Raw genomic sequence first — 11,092 nt, 5'->3', positions numbered from 1 at the left:
GATACCTTCAGATACTATTCTTCATTTTAATGCACTTTCTTATTCTCACTGCCCCTGTACATGTGATAAATAGGTGGTGCGGGTTCAATGAATTTTTTTCTTTGTAATTATTCCTTTACAGTAAGCACTTAACAATATTACTCGACAAGTTGTATCTCTAAAAGGTGTGTAAGCATGATCCATATAAAGGGAAGGTAAAAGGAGAAGTAAACTTTCGCAGATAGGTCTGGCTCATGTTACCCAACCCTTATCACCTGTCTCTTAAACGAAAAAATACCATCTGGTATGTTTTAAATCAGTTGGGTTTGAGTTGGCTGGATTTCTGGCTCATGTTACAATATTTGCCTTGTACAAATTGCCATTATTAAGCACTGTATTTGTTTTATCATCTTACTGATTACCTTTTGGCTCTCTGACTAGAAGCTTATGTTATTTCAGGAGCACGTAAATTTAGAATAGCTGCACAGTGTCACAGTTACAGATGGCATTGGTTAGATTTCAGAAAACAAAGGGAGATAGGATAGTTGTGGAACTCTTTAATGCTTGTTAAAATTGTCCTGTCAAACCATGCCTTCTTGAGGAATAACTTCTTTTTTTCTTTTCTTTAGATCACTTAACTGTAACTGAGCCTGTTGCTATACTGAAAGCGGCTGAGGTATGGGGTGCTTTAAGAGGTAAGCTGGTACTTTTCCCTATATAGTTAATTATTCTAGGCTTATACAAACTCCACAAGAGACTAGGACCTGGCTGACTACTGAGCCTTGCCCTCATTACTTCATGAGAAGTAAGCTTGGGTTTTGAGGCCAAAAGAATACCTAGATGTGTGTTGGGCCAGACCCTCCATCCCTATGCATCCAGTGGCACATTGCAAGTACACTTTTGCTGTTCCTGAAATCAGCCAAGCCAAACAGATTCTGGGTGCTAAAAACCTTTCGGTTCTACAGTGTGAACAAATTACTCTCTGACTGCACCTGATAACCACTCATGCTGGTCACGTCACCAAAAAGACCATAATGTTGAAGTTTCAATCTGCTCTTCTTACTGGAATATTAGCCTAAATAAGCAGATTTTTCATGCTGAATTAGAAGCTTCACCATTTCCAGAAATTACAGGAATAAACTCATGACAAGACCAGAAATGCCTACCTTACTCTCAGTAACTTGAATACTATTCAAGGATTAATTTGGTACAGCTGAGCTGTAGTGCTAATAGAGGGTTTGAATGGTTCTCCCTTCAGAATTTCTTTAAATGTGGTGCTCCAGGAATTGAGAAAACTGCACTAAAGAGAGAAGAACTAAGCGTTACAAAGCATTCTTTCCAGCTGTGTGAATGCCTGTAAATAGTTATGGTCCTGTTTTTAACTAAAACTTTTAAGTAATGGGTTGTACTCCAGATCCTTTTCTTGAATTTTTTTCCAGGTTTGGAAACCTTCAGCCAGTTGGTTCATGAAGATGACTATGGAAGTGTAAGTATAACTAATAACTAAAACCACAGTGCTTTATACAGACAACAACACGGTATCTTACGTGCGCTTCTAAAAATTGCAGATATACTAGTTTTGTTAGGTGTTTTTTCAGGAAGTGATCCTTGAAAAGCTGTTAACAAAATGAAAAACAAGTATTTCTTGTTTGAAACTATCAATCTAAAATGGCAATTCTATTTTTTCAATCTTGTTCTTGTAGTTTCTTGTCAATGAATCTGAAATTGATGACTTCCCAAGATTTGCTCATAGAGGAATCTTAATAGACACTTCAAGGCATTATTTGCCAGTGAAATCTATTCTTACAAACCTGGTAAGTGGGCAGTTTTGTATCGTTAACAATGAAGGCTTTTTTTTGTGTTTTCCCCCTGAAGTAGGTAGCAGCTGAAGCTGGTATGAAAGGAGAACCTGTCTCCTCTAGCTGACTTCTAAAAGGTCAGAGTGATCTTAGCTAAGTGAAGGTTAGAACATACACTGGAGAGGAACTGAGTGGGCAGACACAATGATTAGTGAACATGTAAAGGAGGCTGGGATTTGTGGTACCTTAGGCTTTTTTATTGCCTGAACCAGGTCATGTATTTCTTGGAAGTGTGTTTTGAGACATCTGATGTCACCTAGCAATGCATGGGAGATCTTGCAAATCCTGGCTTCAGTGCCAGTGACTGCAGGAAAGTTTCAGGCTTTTCAGTAGCTAGGCTTTGGTAGTCCTTTCTTAGGCTGCTAAGAGCGAGCCATTAAGTAGTACAGAGCAAACAGGGAAATTGGAAATTTTCACTGAAAGCTACTGGTTTCTTGTCAAACAGAATTTTCTCCAAAATCTTAAGTAAGCACGCTAAGAACTGCGTACTGCCACTATGATGGAAAGGTGATTAATTTGTGTAATCACAGCAGCCAAAGCTTGAGTCTTCCTGTTTTGTACTCCCCCTTTTTATTGAAATGCTTGTAGCAGGTCCGTTTGGTGGGTTGAAATGGAGATTATTTGAGTGGAGGAACAGGCAGATCCTGTCTTGTCTCTGTCTTGCTTTTCCAAGATGAAATAGTATTAGAAATTTCCCTGCTATGTTGCAGAATTTTGCAGAGCAGGTTTAAGATGGGCAGGAAGAGAGTCTTAAGAACGACAGGCAAAACTAGTCTTAATTTCCACGGTCCTCCTTGAACTATGATCAGAACTTGCCCCTCCATAGGTATTTACCACTTGTGTTTACCTGTAAGATCAAGCCCTGTTCAGCAAGTAGTGTTTGTGTAGTGTTTTTTTGCAACTGAGGGTGTTTCAAAGATTCAACTACTTACTTTAGTCAGTATTTGTTCTCTTTTCTAAAAAAGGCAATGATATTCAAATAATAGCTTGATTTTTGAGAGTTGCATTTCTAACCATTTTTGTGTTGCTGTTCTGTTCTTTTTCCCTATGTCTGGGCCTCTGATACTTTCCCAGAGCTACATTTTATGCCATTTTGCTGGTTTAAGAACAAGTGTGCATTTACTCCCACCTCTGTGCCTGCTTGAATTGATGCTAACCTAGTAAAAATCCAGAGTAATCCTTTCCCTGACATGCAGTAATTAGATGCTTAAGGCAGCAGTTTAAGTATATTTCTTGTGTTCAGCTGCTGTACTGTATTTCCAGGAAGGGCATTGTCCTTGAGGAAGGAGTGACTGAGGTGAAGGTCAGGAGACAGTAAGTTTCCAGAGATAATCTTTCCACAAAGAAAATTATAGAAATGCATGAAGACGTGATAACTTAAAATACTCCCATCTAATAAAACAGATGAGGTAATTTTGGGGAATGGACAAGTTATAAGTCTTCCTTTGGAATTGGTGGGAGTTCCTGAAGAGATTTTGCCACATCTTAAAATACAGCTTGGTTAAAAAAAAGAGGGGAGGGAGGGGTAGAAATAATTGTTGTGGCAAGGGATTGGAAGCAACTGTTGTGCAATTACTCAGTTACATGTAGAGAGCAATTAATCTATCTGCTCACAGCATGCAACACTGCTAGTGACTTAACAACTTGCATAACTCATTGTATCTGTGTAACTGTCTATCTGAAGTCATGATTCTAAAATAAGTGTGTTAACATATACATTTATCTTCAAGTTCAAAAAAAGGGAAGTACTGGCACTGTAATGACTGAAAACATAAGGGGAACTCTTATCTTCTGTGGGGAAAATATGTGGTTCCTTTTGCAAGAATTTGAATCAGTTTCTGTAGAAGTCACTAGCAAGCAGAGGTGTTCTGAATAGTAGGAAGCACTCTCAAGCTGTTTACTTTTCGAGTCAAAGTATTTAGGTAGAAAAGTATCAGCTTTTCTGTAAGCTGAAATACCTGATGACACATGGAGAAATACCCAGATATGTTCTGAAGTGGAAGAAGCTCATAAGCCATTTATAGCGGTTCCTCTTCTGCCAGCCAGTGTAGCATGATCAGATCAAGAGCATGTTGACAGGAGTGGGGCAGAGGAATGGAGCAGTAGTATAAGCAGACTGGTGCATTTTGATGTATGCTTCTAGGATTTGGTGAAATATGCTATGCTTTTTCTTTGTTTTCTTTTTTTCTTAATTGTTGCAGTAGGCTTGCAGGATATCACATGGGACCACACCACCTTTTTTGCATAGGTTTTCTGGGAGAGTGAAGTGCTTAACTATACTGTATTGCAATGTTTCTTGCAGGATGCCATGGCTTTTAACAAGTTCAATGTTCTCCACTGGCATATAGTAGATGACCAATCATTCCCTTACCAGAGTATTTTTTTCCCTGAGTTAAGCGAAAAGGTAAGTAAACATCATTGGAGCAGGGTGGAAAGGCAGAAATGTGTCATGTATTTCATGAGAATAAAATGCAGAGCCTACCAATAGATGAACACACCTTCTTTGGCTGATTATGAAACAGTACCAGAGGACTGGTAACCAGCATGTCCAGATGTAGAATCCTACCTGAGAGTCTGTGTGGACCATGTTCAAGTCTTCCTTGGTTGTTCCATGGTGAATGACTCTCCTAACTTTTCTGTGCACATCTGCTGGTGATCCTCAGTGTTTGCAGGCCCTCAAGCAGTAATGGTGTGCAGACAGCCTGTTGTGGTGAATACTACTTGGGTTTCTGTTGGTTTTTCAATTTAAATGGTAGTCTTTGTACCTTGCAGACAAATGTAAGGGAGTTACTTTGCCCTGAGATCTACTGAACTTTACGAAACATGTATAGGAGGTCCAGAAGTGAAGAGGTTTTCTAAAACAAGTGCAGTGCAATGTATCTGTTTATTTCCTGATTCTCAGCAGATACTGCTAATTAATTAAAACCATAATGAGGTTCTTGCTCAGCCACAGTAGAGTAGCAACCAAATCAAGCATGAATAATTAAGTAGACTGAGCCTAAGCACAAGATTTGTGATTCTGTTTTAAAATGTTTACTAGAATCTGACTCTTCTGAAAACAATGTAGGCAGTGCTTGAGCAGATGCCATGAAGAAGTTTATCTAACATCTACGTGTTTAGAATTATAATGTAGTCAGATGGTTTTTCCTAATAATGACTGTGGAGTTCTGTTCCTCACTGACAGCTGGAGAGAGGGAGATTGCCTTTGTCTCAATAGCTGCCTTTTGGAAAGGCTTCTTGTTTAACATTGGGTTTTTGAGCACCTCTGCTATGGAAACCAGTTCCAGATAAATGGAAGCTTAAGGTGCTATTGTCAGGAGTCATGATACTTTTCTGGCATAGTTTGGCTCTTTGGCAAGCATCTATTTTCACCAAACTGGATCATTTGTCACATTTTTTGGCTGTGTCAAATTCAGCATCATGAAACAAATGTGCCCTGCTGCTAAACTGGGCACTGTATCAAAACGGACAAACAGAGGTGTTGGAAGACACAATTCTTTCTGACTTGGCAGAATTTTTCCATTAGTCCTGTATGTCATGTAACAAGGGCCCTGTATTTCAGAACTAATGATGCAGAGATGGAGGGGATAACTAGTTTGCCTCTGTACTGAAGAAGTGAAAAATTTATCTTTCAAACATCTGATTAAATAGAACTGTTTTCTTTAGTAACTTGAGAGTTAAGGAGGAAGGGGTGGTCTTCTCAGGAGATTTGTCTAGGTGTGGAAAAAGGGTTTAATTTTTGTCAGGTTTTTTCCCCATTAATCAGCCAAAATGTTCTCTCAGTGTAATTGCACACATGATACACTAGAAAAATCCAGCTTGTAAAACTGCTCTCCAGTCTAAATTATAACACTTTAATCCCAAATTTATGAACTGTGTCGTAAACTGTCTTTAAATATGAATACTTTACAGGGAGCCTACTCCTATAACCACGTCTATACTCCTACTGATGTCCGTGTGGTGATTGAGTATGCCCGGCTCAGAGGCATCAGGGTTATACCAGAGTTTGATACCCCAGGACACACGCAGTCTTGGGGAAAAGGTATGTCCAAGGAACTACTAATGGTTAAAAGATCATGGTAAGCGGGGTGTAGCAAGCAAATGAACTTGTTAAAAAGCAGCTTTTAAAATGCTTTGAAAGGTCCTTGATAAGAGGTAAGAAGTGGGCAGACTCAGTGATAGGCATGACCTTTACATGCTAGACTGGAGAAAGCTGACACTTGCTGTGCTGGACGTGTGTGCAAAAGCAGATATATTCTGTCTGTCTGAGATGTCATGTTTTTGTCATTTCCCCAGCCAGTACTCTTGAGTTCAGACTAATAAGGCTGTGGCTAGAAATAGTGAGCTGTCATCTCTAGAGTAGAGATTTTTGCTTTGAGAAGATTCTTTCAAAGTGCTTGATGTTTCTGTTATTAGTAAAGTTATAATTTGCCAGTGTACAAAACACAGCAAATGTGGCTGCTGCTTCACTCTCTGTATTCTGGGTTACAGAGTAATACTCCTCTTGACAGAAAGTGCTTGAATCCTGAGAGTAGTGGTGTTTGCATGTACTCGAGGACCAGGGAACTTTGTGACTTAATTCAAGGTGTAGTAAAGATTCTTCTAGTGCTTCATAGCTTTGGCTTTAGCCGTGGTGTGAATCTTGTTCTTATTCTGTGGGGATGTGGTCATAATGTTGGAAGATGCTTCTCACTAGTTTAAAATGATGGGGAAAGGAAAAAGGCAAAAACTAAATTTGCCTTTTTTTTTTTTTTTGGATGTGATTCCTATAAGCCAGTCCTGGCTTTGACTATAAACCTGGGTAGTTACACTTCGTTTGCACTTAAATTCAAGAAACTGAAGAGAAGTCTTAAGGAACAGGAGTAGGGTCATTGAAGCAATCTACCACTCAGGCACTGTTAGGGGAAATGTGCTCAAGAACCAAACAGATGGTCAGGAAGGTTCTGCTGCAGCTACAGTTCACCAAATAAACTGAATGTGGGAATCTGCAACCTACATAAACTTTTTCCTGTTTTGCTGTCCTGGATCACATTGTTTCAGATACCTTGTGCAGTGCTTAGTTTTGATGTCTTAGCCTTTCTTTCTTGTGTAGAGGTAAATTCCTAGCAGACTGAGGTAGGACATCTACCTTGGGTCATATACTTCCCACCTATTTAGGTGTTAACAAAGGAGAGTAATAAAAAAGGAGGCCTCTGGAGAATACTCATTGTATTTGGCTTTCTTCCTACATCTTTTAAAGCTTTTTCATTTAAGTAGTCATCTCAAAACTGTTTTCTAAGCATAGTGACATGTTCCAGAAATGAGCATGTGATAAATCACAAATCTAAAAATCAAGAGTCCTGATTTCCAGATAGGAAGTACTTCAACCTTGGGCAAGTTGTTTTATTTCATACTACCTCTACTTGATTATACTTAGAATACATGATCATTTAAGTAATGAATATTAGCCTTTTACATATGTATAACTGCCTCTTCCTGCTAGCAAAGTTAGCATACCAACATGGAACTGAATATCCTGTATTAATTGTTTCTATTAGGTCAAAAAGATCTTCTCACCCCCTGTTACAGTGGACAACAGCCAACTGGGTCCTTTGGACCTGTAAATCCCATTTTGAATACAACTTATGACTTCATGGCTAAATTCTTCAAAGAGATCAGCAGTGTATTTCCAGATGCATACATTCATTTGGGAGGAGATGAAGTGGACTTTTATTGTTGGTATGGTGACAGCTCACAGAATAAAACACCTAGTGCCTCTTGAACTTGCCTAAGCACGTCAGTTATGGAATTCAGTTGCCTGAGACATTTTTCACTGCTTAACCCAGAGATCTCCACTGCTACTTCTCTATTTACAGGCAGAGCATTTGCAATCCTCAACAAGCAAGTGATGTGCAGAATTTTGCTTTGAGTAGTAGTTTCACAAACACTGGATTTCTTTATGAAAATTAACCTGGCAGAAAGGAGATCTAGTATGGCAGAAAAGTACTACAGGCGATAATCAGCGTTTCAGTGTTGCATGTTAATGGAAAAGCAGTTATTTCCATTTATTTCTACCTTCTAGAAAATCTGCTAACATTAACTACTACAGTAATGAATCTTGTGTGCTTGTATTAAAAGTACATTGTGTTTTAACCGAGTTCTTAATTTGCTTGTGGATTTTTAATATTTCAGAATCTCTCTGCTGGAATAGCTAATAATACAGAATTTGGAGCAGATCTGGATGAGTGTTCAAATTGATCTAGTTAGTACTTGTGTGTTCTCTTGAAACATCAAATCTCAATGCTCAGAATTTGTTTTATTTTTTTAAAAAAAGAGAATATTTTTGATAAATGCTTTCTCATAAACGTTTCATTTGGGGATGTTTTCCCAAATCCTTGATGTTACTCCTACCAATCCCCTGGTACTATGGCTGCTCAGTTTGCAGACCTGCTGGAAACCTTCCTACAAAATCCCAGAGAAGACAGGAACCTCAGAGCACTTAGGAGCTTGAGGCAGTCTGTCAGATACTGCTTCAGAACAGGGGCTCCAGTAGTTCTGCCAGAGAAATAGGACTATTTATTTCAGGTCTGGACAACACTGTTTCAAAAATACAGAAACGACCTTAGCCCTGTTGTGCATTCCAGGCTATGGCATGCCTAAGACATCAGCTAGTGTGCCCCTGCATAGGTGGAAATAGTTGGGAAATCTGGTTTAAAACACAACAAAATTATATTTTGTTTTTAAACTTTCTTTGTTGTTACTATTTAAGGAGATCCAACCCTGACGTGAAGCAGTTTATGAAGAAGCAAGGATTTGGCTTGGACTATGCTAAGCTGGAATCTTACTATATTCAGAGGTATGTTGTTTTTTTAATCCTTGCTCAGCTTTTCACAGCCAGTATCTGGGGGTGGTGTTGAGGTGCAAATACCAAAGCTGATTTACATTTGCCTGCATTGTTTTCAGAAATTGTTGTGTATTGAGGACTACACACGGTTTTATTTTAATACACTGAATGTAAAGTTTACAGCTTTAAAAAGTGAGACACAGATGTGTAGGCTAGTGCTACACACTGAATGTTTTGGGTTTCTGCTGTAATGTCAGCACACAGGGTGGGGAGGAAAAATCCTAAGGTTTTTTCAGCCATTTTACTTCTCTCATTCTTAAGTAACATGGATTTAGACACCTGTCTAAGTTGCTGGTAGATCTGAAAATCAGTTTGTGTTACTGAACATGTGTATCCTTATGTATGGGAGAACCTACTCTTTGAGGCAGAGCACTGAAGGCCAAACCTAGGGAGAACTGGTTTTCCTTGATCCCCTATGCAGTGCTGGAAAAGGCTTGATGTGCCGTAGGGCACATGTGTGGGTACTTTGTGTGTCTGTACTAAGTCACTGAAGTTCACAAATATTATCTTATTTCTAAATTCTAGGATTTTGGAAATTGTTTCTTCCTATAACAAAGGATACATGGTCTGGCAAGAAGTGTTTGATAACAAAGCGCAGGTAAGATGGGGAAAATAAGTAAGATGATAGTGCGCAACGGCGCAGTTTTGTGGGAGGTTTCTAAAGTAGGCTATTAAGCAGTTGTGGTTGTGTCTCTTAAGAGTTAAAGCTAATCTGCAGACTTGAGCAGGTTTCCCCAGGTTTGGGGCCTGCCTTGAAATTACCAATTATTGAACATGTAAAACAAGTGGAACAGGAACACCAGCACTGAAGTGCTTTCTAAAGGTGAACACAGATGCTATCCTTTAACGCTGTAAAATGTATAGTAAAGTTTCTATGAGTCTTCAGGTAACTTTTTTCTCACTTAACATGTGTATCTAGTCTACTAATACCAGGTGCTCAGCTTTTCTGATAACTGCTGCATGTAGGAACCCTCTTAGGGCCTTAATTGTCTGTAGTGTAACCTAGGCTTCAGTCTAGTGTGAACTCTAAAACTAGCTAAGATTTCATCAGTTTTAGACTGGGGGGAAGGGCAGGAAGTATCTTCCCAAGTGCTCTGTTTCTAAACAAAATACCCCCCTCCCATTCTTGAAATCCATTGTCCTTTTTCCTGATAACTGCAATTAGAACTGTCTTTAACCCTTTGGGGGGTTTGTTTTGTTTTTACCTTTTTTTAGCTCAAATCAGACACTGTAGTTGAAGTGTGGATGGCAAACAACTATGCTGATGAACTGAGCAGTGTCACTAAAGCTGGGCACACAGCTATCCTGGCAGCTCCCTGGTACTTAGACTACATTAGTTATGGACAAGACTGGAAGAAATACTACAGAGTTGAACCACTTAGATTCCACGGTTTGTTAACTTTTTAATATGCATGTTCCATGCAAGAAAAGTCTTTGGTTCATAACTTGTAACTTGTAAATTAAAAGAATAAGGCTATTTAGTGTGGTCATGCAGTTATTAATGATTAGATACACTGTAATCAAAGCACGTTAATGTCAGCTGGAACTCCTCAATTCTTATATTTGAAAAATGCAATTTTTCATTTCTTACAGGGAAAACTGTTACCTCAAGCATCTGGCACTGATGCTTGTGTGAGACAGGATGCTGGACTAGGTGGACAGATGTATTACGTAGTAGAGGAACAGCTTTGCAAAATGGCTGTAGGTAGACAGCCGTGGAATTCATACGTTAGCAAGCTGCTAGGGTGCTAGACAGTTCTAGAAGAAGACATGTTCCCTCCATCTGGCTGAAGCCAGTGCAAACATCTTGTGGTTTGCCCAGGGCTTTCATTGTGTGCAGGGTAGCTCTCACAGCTGACTGGAGAGAACACCTGACTTCTGTTGCTTTTTCAAGGTATGTTCTGTGTGATAGAATGAACAGTTATAATCGGGACTGAAATCTGAAGAATGCAAGAATGCTGAGCAATGTCTTCAGAAGATAAGTTAAAATCCCTCTGGAAGTGGGTTGTCTGGGCAAATGGCCCGGTGGTTCTTACATTCAGTAGCAAGACTACCAAAACACTAAGTTAGCACTCAGGATAGATTATTATATGTTATTATAGCTGCTAAAACAAGCAGCTGAACAGCAATCCTCTCCGAGTACTGGAAAATTACATTTGTCATATGTGCCCGTCTTCCGGACAAATAAAAATTCTAACTTTCTGCTTTGAATTCAGGATCTGAAGAACAGAAAAAGCTTTTAATTGGTGGAGAAGCCTGCCTTTGGGGGGAATTCGTGGATGCAACTAACATCACACCAAGATTATGGTAGGAAGTACTTTCTTTGGATTTTAGAAAGCTAGCTACAAGGAGCATTAATTAATTCAGCAGG

General features: G+C 39.2%; 1 protein-coding gene across 1 annotated transcript in view; it reads left to right on the top strand.

Moving 5' to 3' along the window:
* Positions 1 to 614: 614 nt before the first annotated feature.
* The window catches only part of HEXB (hexosaminidase B (beta polypeptide)), an 11,742-nt gene continuing 1,264 nt past the window's right edge, over positions 615 to 11,092 (top strand). The window contains exons 1-10 of the mRNA XM_010006380.1: positions 615 to 674; positions 1,419 to 1,465; positions 1,683 to 1,793; positions 4,141 to 4,242; positions 5,751 to 5,880; positions 7,376 to 7,556; positions 8,587 to 8,673; positions 9,247 to 9,319; positions 9,937 to 10,111; positions 10,938 to 11,028. Of these exons, the coding sequence (XP_010004682.1) occupies positions 4,147 to 4,242; positions 5,751 to 5,880; positions 7,376 to 7,556; positions 8,587 to 8,673; positions 9,247 to 9,319; positions 9,937 to 10,111; positions 10,938 to 11,028 (833 nt within the window). The 5' untranslated portion in view covers positions 615 to 674; positions 1,419 to 1,465; positions 1,683 to 1,793; positions 4,141 to 4,146. The remainder of the gene's footprint in view (positions 675 to 1,418; positions 1,466 to 1,682; positions 1,794 to 4,140; positions 4,243 to 5,750; positions 5,881 to 7,375; positions 7,557 to 8,586; positions 8,674 to 9,246; positions 9,320 to 9,936; positions 10,112 to 10,937; positions 11,029 to 11,092) is intronic.

The sequence above is a fragment of the Chaetura pelagica genome, unplaced genomic scaffold (assembly GCF_000747805.2).
Source record: "Chaetura pelagica isolate M959 unplaced genomic scaffold, ChaPel_1.0 scaffold559, whole genome shotgun sequence".
In the NCBI taxonomy this organism is placed as follows: Eukaryota; Metazoa; Chordata; class Aves; order Apodiformes; family Apodidae; genus Chaetura; species Chaetura pelagica.
Note: the sequence above shows the minus strand (reverse complement) of the source record. Positions and strands in the feature narration are given on the sequence as shown.